This window comes from Rhineura floridana, chromosome 3 (genome assembly GCF_030035675.1).
Source record: "Rhineura floridana isolate rRhiFlo1 chromosome 3, rRhiFlo1.hap2, whole genome shotgun sequence".
NCBI lineage: Eukaryota > Metazoa > Chordata > Lepidosauria > Squamata > Rhineuridae > Rhineura > Rhineura floridana.
Genome location: NC_084482.1, coordinates 93,654,032 through 93,677,860, shown reverse-complemented (window position 1 = coordinate 93,677,860; position 23,829 = coordinate 93,654,032). Strand labels below are relative to the sequence as shown.

At 41.5% G+C, this 23,829-nt stretch overlaps 1 protein-coding gene and 1 pseudogene across 4 annotated transcripts in view; one reads left to right on the top strand and one right to left on the bottom strand.

Annotated features, from left to right (window-relative positions):
- Positions 1 to 7,551: 7,551 nt before the first annotated feature.
- Positions 7,552 to 23,829, bottom strand: part of JAKMIP2 (janus kinase and microtubule interacting protein 2) — a 56,665-nt gene continuing 40,387 nt past the window's right edge. For 2 of the 4 annotated variants that reach the window (XM_061621905.1, XM_061621906.1), the window contains 7 exons: positions 23,260 to 23,313; positions 22,254 to 22,319; positions 16,412 to 16,480; positions 16,151 to 16,228; positions 14,190 to 14,393; positions 13,182 to 13,247; positions 11,483 to 11,533 (listed from right to left, as the gene is read on the bottom strand). In XM_061621905.1, the coding sequence (XP_061477889.1) occupies positions 11,483 to 11,533; positions 13,182 to 13,247; positions 14,190 to 14,393; positions 16,151 to 16,228; positions 16,412 to 16,480; positions 22,254 to 22,319; positions 23,260 to 23,313 (588 nt within the window). Of the gene's footprint in view, positions 7,899 to 11,482; positions 11,534 to 13,156; positions 13,248 to 14,189; positions 14,394 to 16,150; positions 16,229 to 16,411; positions 16,481 to 22,253; positions 22,320 to 23,259; positions 23,314 to 23,829 lie in introns of those variants that run through there. The other 2 variants (XM_061621903.1, XM_061621904.1) reach the window with 2 other exon arrangements.
- LOC133382542 (5S ribosomal RNA) lies at positions 8,563 to 8,681 on the top strand (annotated as a pseudogene).

The window sequence follows — 23,829 nt, the reverse complement described above, 5'->3', positions numbered from 1 at the left end:
TGAGTTCCGACCAGCTCTATAGGGTTTGGTGATGTAGTAGGCCTAGCTGTCATGCACAGAGAGGCCTTCTTAGCACAATGGTGTCAGTCTTACAGGGTGGAACTGCAGATTTGCCAAGAAATTCTCCAGGAGCTACAAGTCATGCCATTCATTCATACTAGTCATGTCACCTTTGAACCACGCTTAGCCCCACATCCTCATTCTTAGAATAGGAAGTACACTTTTATAATATCTAAAAGCATCCTACTATATACATGGGAGATAGATATATGTACAATAGCACATGTATGTATTTACTCATACGTACATATTTTAAAAGGTGAAGTCATTTTAATCTGTAAAGGGTTTGCAAGGTCAGTGTCAAGAAGTAAATATTAGGCACAGATTGTGTTGCACTGAAGAGAGAGAGAAAAGTGCCTCCAAAGAACATATCTGACAGACCACTTTATACTATGAGTAGTAAAATTGTCACCAAGGGGCTGGTTATTATCCATCCGCCTCCAGAGCCTTAATTAAAGCATTGGCTGTATTATTAGATAAAGTGAGATGAACATGCATACACAAAGAACATATTGCAATACCAAAGACAGAACTGAGAGCATGTCAATTTCTTCCGCATGCTAAGAATGCTGTGGAACATCACCTTAAGCAGCTCCATCTTCCCACACCATTAAAGGGCTGGGGGAAAGAAATTAGAATCTATGAGAATTTAGCCACTCATTTCCATGAGAATAGAAATATGTCATGTAACAAGAACACTGTGATGACAAAAGACAACACGCTAAACTCTGCCAAAGCAACCTTTTTGCCCAAAGCTTAAGACCCATGGAATCTTTACAGGAACCAAATCTGAGTCACCCAATATAAAGGATCTCAAATAGTAAAAATGCATAAAACTGAATGACATAGGTATGTTAATTACACATTATATTATGATACCCAAAATAGATCATAAATATTTATAATGGTAGGCATATACAAGATTAAACATAGTAACAGTAGACAGTCATCCAATGAAGGTACGAGTGGTTTGTATTTGGACTTTTTTTAATTGATGCTGTACTCATAGGAATAAATGGCACTACTTGTGATAACTGGTATGTGTGGGCACACAAGGCACATTTTCACATGTTAAAAGCACTTTAAAGTGCAGAACTGGGTATTTAGGAAGCAGTCCTGTAATAATGTGCACTTCCACACACACACACAAAAGGATATAGCAAAAATGATAGTACTGGTCCAAAGACCCCTGTGGTACAAAGAAAGTAATATTGCAGCACTCTGCTATTACAGAATTCTGAAGGGTCTTGCTTCCATACCACAAAATCACTGTCGTGTTTGAGAAATGCTATATATTTGTGGCATACCACCAATGTTATTTGTCCCTACATACAGCTTCCACAATTATTTGCATATTTTAGAGTCTGGGGATGTAGTATTATAGGACAATGCATGCTTTACATTGCAAAAATTGCATCAGCACTATACAGGGAAAATACAAGGCGGTAACAAGATCTTTGTGTGTGTGTCTTCATTTTTGGCAATGGAAATCTGGATTGGTGGGATGAACAACACTCACTCTCTAAAGGAATGGGAACTATTTTGTATACTGAAGGTGGATTCCACAGTAATTACAGGGCTACAAACAACTTGAACATATGTAGTAAGATTCCCCACAAAATGGCATGTCACAAACTGAATTGCACTCCCTTGACAATAGTTATTTCCACTGGAATAATAAAGAAACTACATAAACCGCATAAAGAAACTACACTACATAATAGTGTAGGTGTTCTGTTTGCCTGCATGACTCCTTTCTACTCCTCACCCCAAAATTTCTGAAAACCAAAATCCCATCTACCAGAAGTGTTCTGATACCACCAGTGCCATATATACTTTTTGCTAGATTTCAAACAACTCTCTGCCGAAAATGTTAGATTTTATTTTGGGCAGTGTACTTATTTCTTTTAAGGGCTCTCATGCAGGGATATGTTTTTCAGGTATATCTTCATCCACTTGTCAGGGGATCTGGTAAGGCTCTAATATCTAGTAAAATGTACAAAAATAAAATAAAATCAGACCATGAACAATAATAAAAGCACATTATATATCAACTGGAATTTGGTTCTTGTGTTGCTAGGAGAATGGAAGTGGCAGTTGAGCACTGTATTCATTCAACAGGTGAACAAACAACCATTTAGCAAGTGCTAACATTCTTCTGTGCATGCAACCATTTTGGAAGTTAATTGTCTATGAAGTTCTGCCAGATAGTGAGGAGAATTTTATCACACTTTGCAACCCCATCAGAAATCTGGAGAAACAAGAAACAGTCAAATTTCCCTTGTACTTAGCAGTAGATTGCCACGTGGTTACATGTACACCATGGTAAATGGCTATATTTCATCTATATGAAGTTTTGTTAAAAGTGTCAGGTTTAGCATTTCCTCACAAAAGCCTAGGGCATTCATTTATAATGAGGAAAAAATTGTGGATATTGTGAAAAGTAGGGTCTCCAGTAACATAAAAGTAAGGACACACTGAAGGCAAAGTATCACATAATACAGTCTTCTGGGATTCCAAACAGCAAAAGAAATGGTTTCAAAGAAAATCACAGCACTGTTCTGCAAGTAGACAAGCTTTATATACTTCATTTCCTTGCTCTGACGTGACAGAATTCATGCACTCTGTGTGGCAAGACAAAACAAGCTCTGTCTCAATATTTAGGTCAGGACATTTTTATGAGATATGAAATGTTGCAGAAGACAATACTGGTTACTCAGCATCTTGCATGGGTGATATAGCTCTTTGTGGTGCAAGCAGCAATTCTCCACACAAGACTTTTGAGAAGCAAATCCTGCCCTTACTTTTCACAAGATGCCAAGTGAAGACTGAATATGGTGCAAAGGAAAGAAATGACAGGAAGCAGATAGAAAAGCACAGAATTTTGTTTCCAAACTGATATGTTACAAACTTTGTTCAGCAATAAGTGCAAACATGAGACCTACCTACCTTAATTGTTCAGTCCAGATCTGCCCTCTGAAATGCTAATCATATTGCAAAAGGGATATATAATAAGCAGTCACAGAAAAGGGATAGAGTTTCTAGCTCTTTCTCTGAAGGACAGATTTCTTACCATTACTGATTGTGTGTGCTGGGTGCTATGATGATATATTCTCAATTGACATGGAGCAACTGTGAAACTCAATAAGCCTGGCCAATGACTTGCGTGAACTAATGTACACTAGAACAGGTGTGGACAGAAGGCTGATTTGGATCTACTGATAGATCTCTGGGTGATCTGTAAGAATCAGCAAGAATTTCTGTCTCCAAATTGTTCCCTGAGCTCAGAATTCTTTAATTCTAAACCTTACTCATACATTAACCACATATAGGGCATTGTCGTATTACTTGGAGTGGAGCTACACTTTTAGCCTCATCCCCCCCCCCCACCAAGTTGCATGGTATTGTGCTACATAAGAGTTACTTGTGAATAGGGCTTGTGTGTTTTGCACCAGGCTCCACTTGGTGGATTTCAGGGTTCTAGTAAAAAACAAAGCAGATCCCACAAGCATAGAGTCTGCCCTCTCCTTTCATAGAACACTTTCCAGAATCCTCAATAACAATGAGGTTCCATGGCAGACCTCCAGCAGTAGCTCTGGGGACAAGTTGGCGAGGAATGATTTCTCCGAAGCTAGCATGTTTCAAAACCAATTGCACTTAAAGTAATCCGAAGTTATTCCTTTGGGATGGAGGGAAAGTCACACCTGTGGGACATATTTTTCATTTAGAGCCATGCGGTGATCTTAGATAATATATTGCTTGTAATCAGCCATGGGCTTGGAGCAATGTATGCAAGAAGATGTAGTTTGAGTGGGCAGGGAGGAGACCTGGAAGAAGGGAGGAAGACTGGACCCAGATAGGTATCAGAACGTCTCTTAAGCAAGTTTTAGTTTAGCAATAAAGTGTGTTAGAATGTAACCTTCAATGCATCTGTTATCTGCACAACAAGCTGTTATGAGGGGCAAAAAACTGATCCTTGTTCCTCTTGGATCATGGACACAGTTGAGGAACAGATTTTATCAGCTCTTTGGCTGGTAGAACTAAACTGGTCAAACAAGGCTATGAACACACTAGTCACTACAGCACAGTTTGAGCTGTCTGATCTGGCCACGGTGACACATGCCTTAGTTACATCCCGTTTAGATTACTGTAACGCGCTCTACGTGGGGCTGCCTCTGAAGACTGTTCGGAAACTTCAGTTGGTACAACGTGCTGCAGCCAGAATGTTAACTGGGGCTGGTTACAGGGACCATACTACCCCCCTGTTAAAAAAGCTCCACTGGTTGCCAGTCTGTTTCCGGACACAATTCAAAGTGCTGGTGATGACCTATAAAGCCCTATACGGCTTAGGTCCAGGCTATTTATCAGACCGTATCTCCCTGTATGAGCCTGCCCGGGCCCTGAGATCCTCAGGACAGGCCCTTCTCTCAATACCCACATCTTCTCAAGTATGACTAGTGGGGATGCATGAGAGGGCCTTCTCGGTGGCTGCCCCTAGGCTTTGGAATTCCCTTCCTAGGGAGGTAAGAATGACCCCCTCTTTGCAGTCCTTCCGCCGACAAGCAAAGACCTTCCTATTCCAACAAGCCTTTGAAATTGAAGGCTAAGGATAGGGCGTGACGGGTGCTGCATTGCTAATGTCTATTACATCATTTTTAAACTAGTCTGAACTCTTTTAGCTATATGTGTGTATGGTTTTAATATTGGAAATAGTTTAATCTTATTTTAATGTAGACTTTGTATGTTTTTAATTATATGTATTTTTTATCTGGAAGCCGCCATGAGTTCCAGTTTTGGAAAAATGGCGGGGTATAAATAAAGATAATAATAATAATAATAATTTTCCATTGGCCACAGGTTGATCTGCCGATCAGTTGCAAAATCTCTTTGACGCTGAATTTTAAAAAAAATGCACTCATGCTGCCCTCACCAGATTTTACAGTAAAAAGGGGTGAGGTTTGACTAGCGTTGTGTGCCCCCGTTTTCAGAAGAGAGAGGTGGAGATGCACTGGAACCGGCAGAAGAGTGAGTGTGTTTCCACTCCAAGTTCCTTAGCACAGGGTTGTGACTGAGAAGTAATGATACTGCATTCATTCAACATGCCATTCTATTGCCCTGTGTTAGAATGATACAAAGGATAAACACAGAATCAACAACAGTTTTTTAAAAGCACTGTTTCAGAAACCAAGGACCGCACAGCTGGATGATTAATAGCTAGTCTTTAGGCTCATTAGGCTAAAGCCTGGAGGATCTGAAAATTCCAGCTGAAGTAACCACAATACACACAGACATATGGCTGGAAAATAAAATTACACCTGAGTGCCACGGGACACCACCCCTTCCAGTTTCTTCTCTCTAATCCTTTCCTGAGTCAGTCTCCCCCCCAAACAGAGAGAAAACACACACATACACACTTTGTTTTTCCATGGGCTCTGAATAAAAGCCAGATCCAGTAGGATTACAATGGATCCTCTTGAATTTGCATGATTTTACATCTCACCCTCCACCATCATCAAACTAATGCTTACGTTGGTAGACTGCACAGTAAAAATCACAGATCCAGTGCTTGCCAATAGGAAAAAAGCATGGATTCAAGAGGTGGATCCTAATTATTTGTACATGACAACAAAACCACAAAAAGTCACAGGACACAACTAAGGACATAGAAATGACCTATGACATGATGGCGGTTTGGAGGGGATCCCTGGTAAAAATTATGAGAATCTGTAAAAACCCATTTTTTGCACCATGACAGTCTGTTATGCTTCCTGCTTCCTCTTTCACTTATATGTGGTTTTCGGGAGTGCGGGGAGAGAGACGTCACCACCCACACAAGGAAGAAGGGCAATGGGGAAGGTTAAATATTTCACAGGAATCAGGGAAGGTCCCATAGGTGATCCCAGCCTTAGAGCTTCATGTTTTCAAGGTTGTGCTGTGGCAGACTCAATGCGATGTGAGAGTAAAGTGGCCCCATTGTAGGTGAGAATGCTTTTCATCCCGTCAGTTTTGATTTTCTTAATTGTATGAGGAGGTGATAGGAAGGATGTGCCTTATCAAGGTGCCAACAAGATGGCAGGTCCAGACAGGTATGCATGTAGGGGTGATAAATGAGCATGGGTGTTGCAGAGCTAGACATGATGGTATGGTGATGAATCAATGGGTGTTAGTGCTCTTGCAGCATTCCAACATTCAAAAAATGGAGGCTTTATTATATGTCTGCATGAAGCCCCCAGTTTGAATGCTAAACAGTAGACAGCATAATCTTTTGTTGGACACTGTTACTACTCATATTACTTCAGGAGCAAACAACCACAAGCAAATGCTGTGCTTGCCACTATATTTCTAGATTTATTTAAATTCTGCAAGTGCACAGAAGGGAGACAAACCCTTTCAGTCTATAAGGGGAGAGGAAGAGGAATAAAGTGGTGAAATGAAAGAGGTCAGTGGGGGCCTCCAGGAACAGAGCTGAGGTTCTTCTTAACACGAAACACCAAACCAGGCTCTACTGCTGCCTTCAGCACAGGGATGACATCTGCTTTCAATGCACATTGCCAGTCATCAGAACTTCTCAGAGTACAAACCAAAGATTTCGAATAGGAATTTCCACATGCAACGGCTACTTCTACAAGGAAACCTTGCAAAATCCAGTGAAATATATTTGTCAATTGGAAGATAAATGCCGCATTTAAAGGCAGGCCTTGATGATGAATTCAAGCCTATCCTCAACAGCAAGATATGCATTTGTCGTGTATGGGTGAGATAATAAGGGGTACGTTCTGCATTTTGTCATTTTGGTTCATACAGCCAACTGAGAAAAACAACATGACAAGGAAAAACAAATTGCTTAGCAGGATTTCACTTGTACATTAGAAAGTGAGTGGAGGCAGCAACTCTTCGGAAGCTGAGGTTTGATTAACTGGCATTTGCTTCCTCTCTGACACAGCTATTTGTTGGAAGACCTTTCTGCCCCATTCCGGTTACTAAAAATATATTAAATGGTTAGTGAAATAACTGTTGTGTCCTTATTAAGTTCTTCACTTTATGTAACATCCATGTCTAACACACTGTCCTTTGTGGAAGGGTCCTGATGACAAATAAGGCTCCAGCATTGCTAGGAATCCTCAAGAGCATTGCCAGCCATTCCCACTAGATGGATCATTCATGCTACTGCAGGCAGCAGGTTAACATTCCAACCATGTCTATTCCATTGTCAAGTTCCACCCATTATGAAACAAAAACAGAGTACATATTCCCCCTTTTGTTCACATTACAGCTGTCATTGTTCCTGAGTTTAAAATCAGAGAGAGAGAGAAAGAGAGAGAAAGAGAGAAGAGTCCCTGTATTAAGCAAGCCAGATTTTCCACATTAACTGTTTTATTGAGAGTCCTGGATAAGTTTCCTCTGCTCCATCCCCTTTATTATTGATGACTTTCATGGGAAGTTGGTGTTCATGTTTAAAATAATCCCCCTGCACAGCAGGGATAGGTTGTTCATAGTAACTTTGGTTCCTTGCCTGACATACCTTCACTCAATTGGCTGAATGTGGTTTCCTTGCCAATTCTTTATCTTAACAACAACAAAAAACTCCTAGTGATATACGCTGATGGGATATTCTTCTCCCTCCTTAGAGAATTTTATTGAGTGCAGCATATCTTGTAGCTTTAGACAGGGAACTGTCAAGTAACAAATCTTGAGGAATGGCTTTAAACTACATGGTGGGTGTGGTCTTTTGGAGGCAGAGTGCTGCTTTGTTTTGAAATGGTTGTAAACAGTGTTCTCTTCTTCATGGGTTTGGAAGCATCCGCCCTTTTGAGGACTTTTCCGCATAGTGGATCACTCTAGAAAACAAAACATATATGGTAAAAGGAGACGTAATTCAAATGAACTCTATACTTCATGTCCTTCAGGACAAGCTAAAGCAGTGTTCTTCAAGCTTGGGTCCCCAGATGTTGTTAGATACAACTCTCATAATCCCCAGCCAGCTTGGCCAATGGCCAGGGCTGATGGGAATTGTAGTCCAACAATATCTGGGGGCCCAAGGTTGATGGACAGTAACCTAAAGCACAGGTGGGTAGCCCTCCAAGCTCATTTTACGTGGCCTCCTGAAGCTTCCCCACACTTCCATTCCATTGGAGTTCTCTTTCTTTCTCTTATTTTTCCTGGTTTGTTACAGTGTTTTACCTTCTTTCCATGTAGTGTAAGAAAAATCGGGGCAGTATTTTATCTGATTTAAAAAAAAATAAAATAAAATTCCTGGTTTATTTATCTATAAAAACACTTCCATACTGCTATTCATTAAAAAAAATACCAGAGCAGTTTACAACCACCACACATATATATGAAAAAAACCATTAAAAAAATTAAAATCAGAGATTATCAACTAACAATTACAGAAATATATTTTCTTAATTGCCTGCATAATTTTGGTAGCATAGACATGTTTTCTGCAGATGTTTAAGGGTGAAAACAGAAGGTACCCTCTGAATATATATTTTAATCTGTGCCTACGGCCATTCTATCCTGAGCACGCCCCTTCTTGTCTGATCTTGGAAGCTAAGCAGGGTCAGGTCTGGTTAGTACTTGGATAGGAGACCGCCTGGGAATACCAGGTGCCATAGGCTTAGAGGAAAGCAATGGTAAACTACATCTGATGAAAACCCTATGAATATATCCAAAAAAGATTCATAGGGTCGCCATAAATTGTAATCGACTTGAAGGCATATAACAACAACATATTTACCTGCTGTACTCTGTATACTTATTTGACAGTAACCCTATCAAACCCAGTGGGGTTTGCTTCTGAGTAGTCCTGTATAGTAATCTGAGCTAACCACGGTGAAAATTGAAGCAGGGTGGGTTTTACTCCATATTAGTTAATCCAGAACACTTTTGCCTCATTGGTTCTGGCTCCACCCACTGCTGACATGCTGCCCTGGTCAGATTACCCCCCCCTCCAGAAAGAATATGGGCCTCAACAGAGAAAAGTTTGCCCACCTATTTTTTGCTGCAAAAGGAGTTCTTACATATATAGGAATAAACCACAATATTTTGGATTTACTTGAAATTGTCTGATCCTTGCAAACATGATATGCAAAACCAAATTAGAATTAGCATGGCCCAGGTGACAGTGGTTGATCCTGCTGAAGCCACTCAGGGCATGCTGGTCTTTAATGAATGAATTTGTGAACAGACATAAATACTAAGCCACCAGTCTCTTTACCATCAGATTCAAATAATAATCTGAATCACTTCTATGAGTATATGAATTAAATCATTAGAACATCATGATAAGCACAGTTAGCTACACTTTATTTTATGTAGCTGTCTCGCAGCTTATCTATATAGCTTTCACGTGCCATCTCATCTGTGTGCAATAAAGTATGTGTGTTATCCTTTCACTTGGTAGGGGAACATCAAATCTACCCTCTTCCACTGAGACTGGAAGCAACAGGCGTAAACAAATAAGTTTTAAAGCAGTACTCTCTATTGGTTCACCAGTTATGTCACTGGTTGCCCTTTCTTTGAAGTTCAAATCTTCCCTATGGGAAGGAGTCTCTTGAAGTCCCTGGATGGGAGGTAAGAGTGGGTACTTGCTCCTACAGATGGCAATTCCTCGGGCAGTTAGGGGCTGCTCCCTTTTGGCTGTTTTTTGTTTATACTTTGCAGGCCACTCTCTAAAGTCATCCTGCTATCATCGCCCAAGGTGCTGCTGCTGCCAAGGAGGAGGATTGAAGGGTATGTTCTGGTAGGTTTCTCTGGGTCCCAGATGGAAAGTGCCTCTAGGGAAAAGGCTAGCAATAAAGCACTCATGAGAACCTCTGCAGAGGTCTTCCCTTGGATTTCCCTCACTTTCTTCTGCTTCACTTTCTGCTTGATTTGCAATCCCAGCTTTGGATTCCCTCTTATGTGGCCTCTGCTATCTAAGAGACTGGCATCTTGCCATCCACCATAGGGACATATAACTGTCACTCATTCTCCTTTCTCCTTGCCCTCTTTTTCCCTCCAAGCCCTCTGTCTCTTGCCTTTCTTTCCCTTTTTCTGCTCTTCCTCCTTTCTAGTACCCTATTCCAATATCTGTCTCTCTCCTTTCCTTCTGAGCATCTTTGGGTCATTTAAATGGCTCTAAAGCAATTCCTAACTAAAGCAATTCTCTTGCCCAGCTGGCTGGAATCATGACTTCAGCTGATTGCCAGGTTGGCTGGCGAGCAAATAACACCCATTTGTGATGCTATCAGTGGACACTCGTGACCATCCTGCCTTGTCTCCCACAGCAGTCGGGAGAGAGTAGAGCTCATTAGTGAGTGCTGGTGGATCAACTCAACATTAAAAATCAGAGTAACATATCAACAGTTATTAAGACATATTAAGACACCAGAAATAATGTACAAAGGCTTCCTTTAAATTTATTTAGAAGAGATCAGTCTTTATATTTAGAATTTGAGGACATTTTCCCCCTTTGGTAGTGTCTTCAAAGACAGTTCTGTATTTTCAGTCTATGTGAGTAGCTATTAGTTTATTATGCTCTAAAGATACAAACCATGGGATCCTGTTTTTTGTTCTGCACCTTAAACTAGTCACTCCAAATGATGGCTTATGGTTTGGATTCTAGGTTACCAACAGCTTGTGTTAGGGAAAATACAGCATAAGCATGAGGGAAGGGTTCAGAGTACAGAGACTAGAACCAATGAAACATATATTCTGATCAAAGACAAAATTTCACTGATGGGTTGTCTTAGGGTCATCACACCTTACATTTTTGGGGTGATAACCTAATGTAAAGTGTGAACGCACTAAACATGTTTACAAACACATACATCATACAGGGCCGCTCAGGGAGCTGAGATTGGCTATAGCTTCCTGTGGAGAAACTACATTTGGCCTTTGCATAAGGTATGAAATGGCCATTAGTAAAAGGTTTGAAAGTCATCTGATTTATCTTGTTTCTGGGTCAACATTGGTTGAGAGCAGTGGTCCCAAATTTCATCTCCCCATGGACCACTTGAAAACTGCTGAGGGTCTTAGGTGACTTCTCAATGATTTTTTCTGTCTGAGAGATAGCAATTGTAATGCCTGTGCTAGATGCTGTATGATTTTTAATTGTATTTTTATTTCTTCTTTTATTTCTTATATTGTATTTTATTATATTACAATCTGAATTCCATAGAACATAAGAAATAAAATAAGCAATACAAACCCAATTAAAAATCAGTATGACTATTTAATGCAGACATGCTGTGGACCACCAGAATGAAGCTTGTGGACCACTGGTGGTCTGCGGACCACAGTTTGGGAACCTTTGGTTTAGATATTCATTCAATTGTGGTGCTTCCAGTAAGAACCTGGAAAGTTGTATGCATATGGTTTACTATTTTAAGGAAAAAAATAACACAAGCAGCCTTACCTTTCAAGAGGCACATTGACATCAAGGCCAAAGAATAAAGGCAAGAGAGAAGAACAAGAACAGAAAAAGAAACTGCAGAAGAAGGAGAAGGGAAAAGATAAATAGTTTTTAGGGATCAGGACCATTTTTTTATTATATATGTGGTAAGGATCTACCCCATTGGATGTGTGATTAAAATAATTATGCATCCAGTAGATCATTTCTCCTAGAAGTGATATAGCATTGACACTGTATGATTACATCCCACTGGCTAATTTGGCTAATATCAACTGGCACCAAAAATGATTAAGGGGCTCATTCTTAGCAGCTTGGTAAATTTCCATAGAAATCAGAAAGTTAGGCTGGCTTTGAACAGTTGGAGATGTGTGATCTGATGAAGCATGTGTACTTAGATGCACATGTGGGAATCCTCATTCATATCATTGGAAGGACCCAATGTGCACAAAAATGGGTGTTCCTTTGAAATGTTTATTTCCTTGGGTGCATTGGAGCTACCACATCTGGATCACAATACTGGGTTAGACTGAACGACTTTAATTTCTACAACAAAGCTTGATAGAATGATGACAATTTGATAAAGCAAAAACAGTCAGAAAATATGGCATGCCTTTGACTTATGATCATCAGCAATTCATCCTTAACGAAGACAGAAAATCTTTTGGGTTGATTCCTTTCCCTGAAACAGTCTCCAACATGATGGCATAAATGGATAGTGCCAATATTTTTGCTTTGATTTCCACACAGAGCTTAAAGGCTAAATAGCTTCTTCAGTTAAAATCCATTTGCTGCTATGAAGTGCACTACCAGTACATCTGTTTGATTCGATGAGTCATTGCCAGGAAAAAAAATCTATGAAGAAGGGTAGATTGACTTAAACACATACACACACACACCTTTTCTTGTCCGGCCATTATACAGATATGGAAACATCAGCAAATTTGGATCACAAGTAAAATCTCAGACCAGTGCCTTTTACTTTTATCTATTTTAAAACAGGATATTAGAAATTTTAATAGGCACTAGGGTTGAGCTGAAAATTGTTCCAAGAACATTTTTTTTGCTCAAAGCAGAGGGCTAGAAGGGCGAGAAGCTTCTTGAAACTGCCCCCCCCACACACACACTCATCTCTCAACTTTCTTTTCTTTTCTTTTTGCTGGTGGTGATTTTGTGCTTGCTGCTGCTAAGCATAAATGTCATTCAATGTTCTTTCCTACCTAGAGAATGCCAGAGTAAGGGAAAAGAAGCATTGCTTTCTGCTTCTGCCTTCACTCTGATGATGTCATCCTGAATCCAAATCAGAGTAAGAGCAGAATCAGGAAGCTTTACCTTACTCTGATGTCTTCTAGGTAGGGAGGAATGTTGAGGAAATACAGCAACCAGTAACAATGGGGAGCATGAACATTTCTTGCTGGTAAGTGGGGCATTACCCTCCCAAAGCTCCAAAAGACTTCATGGAATTGATGAAGAGGAGAAGGGAGCATTTTGGATCAGCTCTTACAGAAACAACTTATTTCTAGTGGAAAAGCAGAGGTTTACAGTAAAATTTACTCTAAAGTTTCATGGATTACAATCTGTAGATTGAAAAATGCAAAACAACAGAACATTTAATTCACACCAGTTATATTAATAAACATTTTATTAATGTTTTTATGAGTCTGGAACTCATAAAATATTGAAAGATTCAGGACTTCACACATTTTAAATATGTAAATAAACCAACCTTTTCTTCTAAATCCTTGATCTGTCTCTTCTGGATGTCAGTTTTATCTTCTAAATCTCTAATCCTCTAGAAATAAAATACATACATGCATGCATATATAAAAAAGAGAAAGAAACTTTAGGTTGGCTGAATTTTGGCTGAGAAAAAATCATTTAAGATTTCTAAATGAAGAACTCATAGAGATGAAGAGCAGTTATTCTTCTAGCAGAATGCAGGGTCTTATACATGTCTACTCAGACATAAGTGCTACTGAGTTCAACAAGCTTACTCCCAAGTGACTGGGTAGAAAAAGTTAAAAAGAAGTCTGTGTTCTTCTGATTTTGGTGTAATTACCACTTCGTGTTCCTCCAGACAACCTACCTATTCATTGAACATCCTGGGGTGGGTTAGGTTTTAGTGTTACTGTTGGAATTTTAAGGTTTTAATGTGAATTGTATGTTTTATGTTGTGCGTTGCCCAGAGTGGCTGGAGAACCAGCCCGATGGGTGACTAATAAATTTAATAAATAAAATAAAATAAATAAATCCTGATCTGCTTGCACCAAGCTTATGTGCAGGTTAAATAGGATCAGGTATTTATTGAGCATTCATTCAGATTTGTTTGTTGGGAGCTTATACAACAAAAACATTCATCTTAATATGTTTGCAGGGTGTTTGTCTTTCTGTTAATTGTTTGTTCATTTCAACATATTTACCCGTCACTTTCCTATGTGAAGTCTTTTTTCTTCTTTAAAGTAGAATTGTTGTGCTAGAGCAACAGTGTGCTTTAATCCATTTTAATTGCACCAATCTAAATTTCCTGGTATGTGCTTGAGTCCCTCCCGCAAAATACTGTCAGTCTAGAGGTGCCCTCCGTGAAGAGGTGCCCTAAAATACCTTAGTTCTAGCTGACTAGTGGCTGATGTTTTACAGGTCAGACTCTTTGACCATGAAGCAGGAATAGTGGATAACAAGGCCCATTTTTGCACAATAAAGCCTAATATTATTTTTTCTGTCACCTGAATCTCACCTGATGTGCCTGCTGAAGCAACTCCATTCTCTCTTGTAGGATCTGGCAATCATATTCTCTGCTTTTTCTCAGCATCTGCCTTCTTAATTTTTCTACAGCAGTCCTAAGTTCTTCCTGCTGTTTCTCACTGAGCAATTCTCCAAACTTGATCACTGTTTCTTGTTGCAAAGCATTATATAAAGTGGCTTCAAGCTCCTGGATTCTCTAAGCAATGGAACAGGAAAAGGTGGTCAGGGGACATATAATATCATACAAAACAACTTGGGTAGGTATCATCTCTTTTTCTTAATTCATACATATGTTTTAAAATTATTACATAGAAGAACAAGCCAACTAGAGTGGAGGGGTAAAAATGAAAATGGAACGTTTGTGATTGTGTATGTGTGTGTGTGTACATGCACGCACACACACACACATTACTGAGCGTATTACTTACATAATATCTAGTCATAATATCTGACTATTCTATATGAATTTCTAAAAATGATCTACCTGTCTTCCCACTTTTTAGACATGCTGTAGTGAATGTTAACAGCCACATTTAGATTTTCACATTCACTTCAACAGCAGATGGAATCCAGAGAGCAATATGTGCCATCTTTTGCTATTATGCCCATGGGAGCTTCATGTTTTCACTGACGCTCTCACATATGCAAGAAGCCCATAGATAAGGTTGATTTCTCTCCCCCACCTTCTAAAAACCTAAACACACAGAGAGACTTTCAATTGACATCCTGAGAATTTACCACCAAGTGCATGCATTGAAGTGCATGTAACTGGTGTGCTGAAATCAGAGCTTGGAAGTAACTAGTTACAAGTAACGAATTACTTGTAACTCATTACTTTTTTGAGTAACGAGTAGGTAATTCCTTTACATTTTGATTGTAATAGAACTAGGAGTAATTTTACTACTTTTGTGGAGTAATTATAATGTTTCCAGAATTACTATTGGGCATTACTTGGGGGGGGAGCAGGGGAAGTCTTCTGCTCCTCTGATTTGTGGATGAAAATCATGTGCCTCAAACTGGGCTTCTGTGCAGCGTTGCTCTTTCCTCATGCTCTGTGGATGGGTAGGAGGCGACGAGGGAAGAGGCAGAGAGTGAGACGGGGTGGAGTGGAGAAAACAATTATTTTAAAAAATGGATGGTAGTGGTGAAGAATGGAGTGGAAAAAGGATCCGGAGGGCAAGAACATGGATAAAGGAGGAGAAGGAGGCAGCAGCAGAATGGAGATAAAGAACTGTGGAGGTGAAAGATGATGACGTGTGTGTGTGTGTGTGTGTGTGTGTGTGTGTGTGTGTGAGAGAGAGAGAGAGAGAGAGAGAGAGAGAGAGAGAGAGAGAGAGAATACTGTGTCTGCACTTGGCACACAAAGTGGCCTCCACCACCCTCTCTGGCTACTGTGCTGCATTTGCAGTATTTTAATTGTTTTGCATCTCAGGGGAAAATGTTTGCTTGGGTGAGTGTCCCTTAGTTGATGGCAGGGCAGGGTCCGGGAGGTGGTTAAATGAGAGAGATTATGCTTGCTAGCTGAGTGGGGGCAGTTGCACTTGGTTTGATGTGCAAAGATCTGAGTAGTGGCCTCTGCCTCCCTCTCCACCACCCTTACCAGCAGAGAGACCACCGCTGCTATCTTATGAATAAGAATAATTATTCTACTACCTCTGTATGTGTTTGTTTATTTTTAATGTTCTTTTAGGCTACTTAGATGTGCAGCAGCCAAGGCCAGCACCTTGTAGGTCTTTTTTTTTAAAAGTAACTGAAATGTAATTGTAGTGATTACTTTGGAGGAAAAGTAAAGCAATCAGTTACTTTCAGAGCAATGGTAATTGTAACGGTAATTACTACTTTTGGGGGGCCATGTAACTGTAACTGTAATTTATTACTTTTTAAAAGTAATCTTCCAAGCTCTGGCTGAAATCCACGTGTTTGTGTTCTCTCCGGCTCTTGCTTTCGGCTTACCATATAGGCTTGGTCAAGAGCTTGTTTCCTGTAGTCCAGTTCTTCCTCTAGATAACCTTTTATTTTACAGAACTGCTCCTGCAAAGAATGATGATTTTGAAAGGGGAAAAAACCCAAATTAATTATTCAAGAAGCTGTAGCAGAAGATATGTTTGGCACTCAGGTTGATGCAGGGGGTGGGGGAGAAAAAGCCTATTTAGGATGATGCATGGGATAAAAACACAAATGATGCAAATAAATCTTCTATTTGTTTTGACCTACCATGTCACTCTCCAGTTCCATCATCTTCTGGTGCAGAGCTGCCTCGGCTCCTTCAATCTGCTGTATCCACTAGGAAATGAGCAAGGCCAACATGTTATTTGCAACGTCTTTCATTATGATTGCCAAGATGACAAACAAAAGAAATAGAAACCTTCTGTAATGCTTTCTATTTCACCAACCAGAAAGCCAAATGATGGCATTCTAACAGAGACAGCCCTGGTTTTATTGAACTGTAATTTTATTTATTTATTTATTAAATGTCTATCCCGACCTTCCAAAGCAGCAAAACAAGGTAATGAAAAATAAAATAAAATAAAAAATAACATTTAAAAGATATTTATGTATTTTGTATGCCGTGTTGTAACCCACACTGTGACCGTTTTATGATGAAGGGCAGGACACAATTTTTATGTAATCAATCAATCAATCAATATCTGACTCTAGTTGCTTGCCATCAATTAATTTGTAAAAAGAGGATGGTCGAGATGGTGGCTCAAGGCTCAAACCTTGCTGAATGCTATGCCCTTGACCTGGAATCCTTACTTTCTCTGCCCGAATGTGAGGTGGCAGGCTGTGATTGCCCAGTGGGAAAGAAAGAAACCTCCACATCATCACAGGCAATTTGTTAGTACCATTCATGCCTCAAACATTGAAAACATGGTCTAGGGTAGGGGTGGGGAAACTGTGCCCCTCCTGAAGTTGCTAGAGTATGCCTCCCATCATCACACATTAATCTGCTATTATTCCCAAAGGAGGAGCTTTCAGGTCAAATAAATTGTAATTTATCTGTACAATGAAATACTGGTTTCTGCTCTTAACGGTAATAAACTCTTACTAGAGCCAGAATGCTAAAGCAAACAGTGCCTTGGACAGTTGTAAAGTAATACATATTCACAAAATGAAATGATTTAGCCTATATCCTACTCCTGGCTGGGTCAGGGAGCATAAAAGCCTGGCTGCCCTTGTGATCCTTCGGAACAGCTGCAGCACTGGGGGACTGGAGGAGACCTGCCCTGGGAGTGAGTATCTGAGCATCTGGGTGCTTACTTGCTTGCTCCTCTGGGTTGCTGTCTCTTGAGACAGCTGTGGTCCCAGATAAGAGCTGCAAGTACTGGACCCCCTGTCTGACCCTGACTCCAGAGAGAGGCTGCAGTCAATCTTGCCACCTCTTGCATCAGCTCCTGGCTGGGTCAGGAGGCATAAAAGCCAGCTGCCCTTGGGCAGCGGGTCTGCTGCCAGCAGGGTCACCACCGAAGGGGTGACACCAAAGGGAATTGCCCTTGGGGAGCCCCTTAGGGAGCCCCAAGGGTGAGGATGCTACCCCCTTCCATTTTTTTAACCAATCTAAAGGAGATTGGTAAAGGAGAGGGTGTATGGCACATGTGTAGCTCCTACGCAGGGTGAGAGCCTGTGCAGTAAACTGAATAGGAGAAAGTCACCAGATGCCTTCAGAGTGAGAGTCTGTAACTGGCAGAAGGCTGGCCCTCCCTGGGCGTGAAAAATATTGAGGGGGACTGACTGTTCCCAATTCTCGCATAAGCCTACTGGGATAATTGGCTCAGATAGGTTTTTTGGTGCGCTTTTGATGGGTCCATATCAGGAGTTTAGGAGGAGTCTTAGTAAGGAAGAATATGGGTGATGCCACCCCAGTTTCAGTGATTATGGGCAGAAGGAGGAGGTGAACTACCACAGAAGACAAGGGCAAGGCTAGTTACACTTTGTTCCTTGCTCCTACTCCTCTCATCGATGGGTTTTTCGTTGCTCATCTGCTGTGCCCACTGGCCTGTATGTGCTGTTGTTTAACGCCAGATCGGTGCACGATAACACCACACTCATCCATGATTGGATTATGGATGAAGGTGCCGATTTGGTGTGCATTACCAAGACCTGGGTGGGTGAGCTGGGAGGAGATGATCTGACCCAGCTTTGCCCACCTGGATAGTTGGTGCAACACCAGCACAGGCTGCAGGGATGGGGGGGGAAGGAGTTGCTGTGGTCTACAGAACTTCCATCTCTGTCACCAGGAAACCACTCTGTCTTGGAGCTGGCTGTAAGGACCTGCACCTGGTGTCAAGCCAAGCATACAGGAAACTACGGTTGCTGCTGGTGTACCATCCACCCTGCTGTCCTGCAGCTTCTCTGACTGAGCTGGCAGAGGCCATCTTGGCTGTGGTGTTGGGGGAGCCCAGAATGATAATCCTGGGTGATTTCAATGGCCATGCTGAGGCTGCCTCTAGTGTTCCGGCTCGGGACTTCATTTATTTATTTAATTTTATTTAATTTAATTTATATACCGCCCTAAGCCCAAGGGCTCTCTGGGCGGTGTACATAAAATAAAGCAATCAGGAATATATAAATACAATAAAACAATAGAATCAAACCAACAAAGGTAAACAAAAATAATCAAACAGTAGCAAAATACAACAATACATATAATAATACGCATTAAAATGCCTGGGAATATAAAAAGGTTTTCACCTGGCGCCGAAAAGATAGCAGCGTCGGCGCCAGGTGCACCTCATCGGGGAGACCGTTCCATAGTTCGGGAGCCACAACCTAAAAGGCCCTATTTCTAGTCACCACCCTCCGAGCTTCTCGATGGGATGGTACTCGGAGGAGGGCCTTAGATGTTGAGCGCAGTGTACGGGTAGTTTCATATTGGGAGAGGTGCTCCACCAGGTATTGCGGTCCCATGCCGTGTAAGGCTTTATAGGTCAAAACCAGCACTTTGAATTTAGCCCGGAAACAAATAGGAAGCCAGTGCAGACGAGCCAGAACAGGTGTAATATGAGCCTCCATGATGACCATGGGGCTGTCTCAAGTTGTCACCAGCCCAACGAATAGGGCAGGGCACACCCTCGACTTGGTTTTTGCTCCAGATGGAGGAAGGGATGGTCTGGAGATGGGGGGTGGATGTCACACCATTGTCATGGTCAGACCACTTCCAGGTGAAGTTTAGACTTATGGCTCCGATCCTCCCCTGCAGGGGTGTTGGACGGATTAAGAGGGTCCATCCCTGGAGACTAATGGAATCCACTGGATTCCTGAATGCCCTGGGGGAGTTCCCATGAGAGAGAGCAGGTGACCCTTTTAAAGCCCTTGTCACACTGTGGAACAGCGAGGTGTGTCGGGCTCTTGACAGGGTTGCCCCCGAATGCCCTCTCTGGCATTGTGGAGCCCGGTTTGCACCTTGGTACACCAGTGAGCTAAGGGCAATGAAACAGGCTGGACAGTGGCTAGAGCACAAGTGGCAAAAGAGGTGCTGTGAGGCTGATCGGGCACAAGCAAAACATCATAACCGTGCCTACTGTGTGGCAGTGAGGGTGGCGAAGAAGGCCCACTTCTCCGCCTCCATCGCATCTTCAAGTAGCCGTCCAGTGGAGCTTTTCCGTATTGTCAGGGGCCTGTTGACATCAACTCCAGGAAATGGAGTCTTAGACCCTTCGGAGGCCCACTGTGAATTGTTTGCAAGGCACTTTGAGGGTAAAGTTGCTCGCCTCCCTAGCAGTCTTGATATCCATCCACATCTACTATAGTCCCCAATAAGGTGTCCAGTGCAACGTCTGCTGCAACTACTTGGGAACAGCTTCAGTTGATGCGGCTGATGACGTGGACAAGGTGCTTGCGATGATGCGGCCAGCACCGTGTCCTCTTGACCCTTGCCCTTCTTGGCTTGTTAAAGCTTGCCGAGGGGGTTAACCAAGAGGATTCAGGGTGTGGTCAACACACAGTTGGGGGAGAGAGTGGTTCCAGCTTCCTGGAAAGAGGTGGTGATCTGACCGCTCCTTAAAAGCCCACCCTGGACCCATTGGTTTGCAACAACTACTGACTGGTCACAAATACCCCATTTTAGGGAGGGTGACTGAGAGGGTTGTGGTGCAGCAATTGCAAGTACTCTTGGATGAAACAGATTATCTTGACCCATTCAAGTCTGGGTTCAGGCCTAGTTATGGGACTGAATCCGCATTGGTTGTCCTGATGGATGACCTTTATCGGGAGAAGGACAGGGGGAGTGCAACCCTGTTATTCTTACTTGATCTCTCGGTGGCTTTTGATACCATTGACCATAGTATCCTTCTGGGCCGACTTGGTGAGATGGATATTGGAGGCACTGTTTTACAGTGGTTCTGATCCTATCTCCAGGGTCATTTTCAGAGAATAGCATTGGGTGACTGTCTATTGGCCCCCTGGCAGTTGTGCTGTGGGGTGCTGCAGGGTACCATCTTGTCCCCCATGCTGTTCAACATCTATATGAAGCCCTTGGGACCAGTCATCAGGAGATTTGTGGTGAGGTGTCAGCAGTATGCTGATGATACCCAGCTCTATTTCTCTATTTCGGGAGAACCTGGACTCGGTGGTGGGCTGGATGAGGGCCAATCAGCTGACTCTCAATCCTAGCAAGATGGAGACACTGTGGATTGGTGGCTCTCGAGTTTGGATAATTGGTCAGTTGCCTGCTTTGGATGGGGTTGTATTCCCTCTGAAAGAGCAGGTCCATAGTCTGGGGGTGCTTCTCAATTCATCTTTGTCACTAGAGGCCCAGGTGACCTCAGTGGCTAGGAATGCCTGTTACCTTCGGCTTGTAAGACAGCTGCGGCTGTTTCTGGACCGGGATAGCCTGACCACTGTTATGCATGCACTAGTAACCTTCAGGCTGGATTACTGTAATGTGCTCTATGTGGGGCTGCCCTTGAGGTTGGTCCAGAAGCTGCAGCTGGTGCAAAATGCGGTGGCGAGACTGCTCACTGGGGCATAGTATTGCCAATATGTCACCCAGCTGCTGAAAGAATTGCACTGGCTACCAATTAGCTACCGGACTAAGTTCTAGTTTTGGTGCACAAAGCTTGGGACCAGGATACCTGAAAGACTGTCTTATTCCTTATATATCCAGTCGATCACTGCGCTCTGCAGATGAGGGCCTCCTTCAGATACCATCTTATCAGGAGGTCCGTTCTGCACAACATAAGACATGGACCTTAAGTGTAGTGGCATCTATCCTTTGGAAGTCCCTCCCCTTAAATATAGTAGGGCTCCACTCATACAGCGGGCTCGGTTCCAGACCCCCACCAAAAAGCGAAAATTGCCGAAAAGTGGAACACCGACAATAAAATGGCACCTGACATCCAAAAAACACCAAAAAAGTGGAACAAGCGCTGTATGAGTGGGGCCCTACTGTAATTGAAAACTGCCGTATTAGTGGAGCACCAAGAAGCAGGGCCCTACTGTATTAGACAGGCACCATCTCTGTTATCTTTTGGGGGCCTACTGAAAACTTTCCTCTTTCAACAAGCCTTTTAAGTTTGAGACCTTATCCCAGTCTGTGTCTTTGTTGGAATTGCTTTTTAATATGTTTTTAAACCTTTTTTTAAAAAAAGATTTTTAAAAAACTTTTTTTAACAAATTTTTCAAATATGTTTTATTTTAATGTATTTTAAAGTTTGTTTTTATGATGTGTTAAAGTGTTTTTAGTGCTTTTGTTTGCCGCCCTATGTTCCCACTGGAAGGAAGGGTGGGATATAAATCTACTACTACTACTACTACTACAACAACTACTACTACTACAACTACTACTACTACTAGTAATAATAATAATAAATAAAAAATCAGATCTCCAGGCCAACTTGAACAACAGGAGCAATAAAGTTTTCTTTTGTGGAAAATGTACTTGAATTGTATTTTATTCTTGTCCATGCCTTCAAACCAGAAGATTGCATGCTTTTTGATAGATAGATGGATATACATAGTTCAGCCTTTTTTCTAATTCTGTAGAATGTGCTTTGTATAGCTTTCCAGTTCATAGCTATTAGTACACTTGGAAGACACCAAATTGTCCAAAAAGTACCTTTTCTGCCAGGGATAATACGGTGCTAGCTTGAATTATGGCCACTTGCTCTTCATTTCTTAAATTCTATAAATTCCAAAAGGCAAAAAAATCAGATTACAAAAGCAGGAGCAGCTTTCTACACAGATACTGATTATTGTTAGAGAAAATCCTGCTTCATTTTCTCAGTTCCAATGATCTAGTGTGATGTCTTTCAGCATTCCCATACCCAAAAGGGTTTCTCTATTCACTTCAATGGAGGAAGCAGCTTTGTGTAGATGCAAAGCATTGTGCAAAATCACATTTGTTCAAATGAATGGGGAAACCTATAGGCACTGGTATTATATGAGCATTCTGCAGCAAATACAGGACTCTACATTGGAGACAAAACCTTTCTGTTCACAACAGGCTAATCTTTGTAAACTGACAGAAATATCTCCAAAATCCACAGCTGGGCAATACCTTTATTAGGACCAGCCAAAAATTCACAAAATAGTGGCAAACTATTGAGTTCTTCAGTCTTAATCAGGACTCAAGAACTTTAAAACTTGCTACTATTTTGTGAGGTCTTAATAAAGGTATTAGGCAGATTTTGGAATTTTGCCTTATGAAACATGGCTATTTTTATTTTTGATGTGACAGAAAAATATACAGGAGCTTCAGTATAAATTGAAACAAAGAAAAAATAACATTCAGGGAAAATAACAATTTATTTATCCCAGGGTAAAATGTCTACCCCATTAATGTCTTGTGTATTTAATTTATGCAAACAAATATCTTTATAAACTTTCACAAATGTTATCAAGTACCTTATTAACCATCTGTAGCTTGATGTAGCATCTAAAGCTTCTTGAAAACCAAACATCTCAGACAAAGTTTTATTTACAAGGGGAGATTATGAACAATCTCTTATAGTAAAATTCTGTTGCTTTGATATAAAAAGATTGCTAAATGATTCTGTAACCTTATGAGTTTTCCTTGTGGTACTGTACATAATATGAACTTGTCAGCTGTGCATATCACTTACCCCATTGTCGCCCAAGATGTCTAACTGTTTTATGAGATCTGGAATGCTAACATCCTATAAAAAAGAAGATGGCATTAGTAAGAATAGAAGGATCAAGGCTTTTCACAGTTATATACACCTGGGGATTCCACAACGTCTCTCCCTATTGCTTTATTGGGAGAAAAGAACTCTGTTTAACAACTGAGCCCTAAAGACATGAACAGGCTGGAAGGGTGACATGAATGTATAGTCATTCATGTGGAGGGATGAATCCAGTCCGATGTGCATGACAGGACTAGACTGCAGATTCAAAAGCACCAAAACTGGAGCACTTGGTGCAGTAGATCCTCATTGGATCCTAGAATGATCCTTCACCAACTCCATAGATTACTTATCTCCAGCTTCAAGAAATGTGATCTTTTCATAAGAACATAAGAACATAAGAAGAGCCTGCTGGATCAGGCCAGTGGCCCATCTAGTCCAGCATCCTGTTCTCACAGTGGCCAACCAGGTGCCTGGGGGAAGCCCGCAAGCAGCACCCGAGTGCAAGAACACTCTCCCCTCCTGAGGCTTCCGGCAACTGGTTTTCAG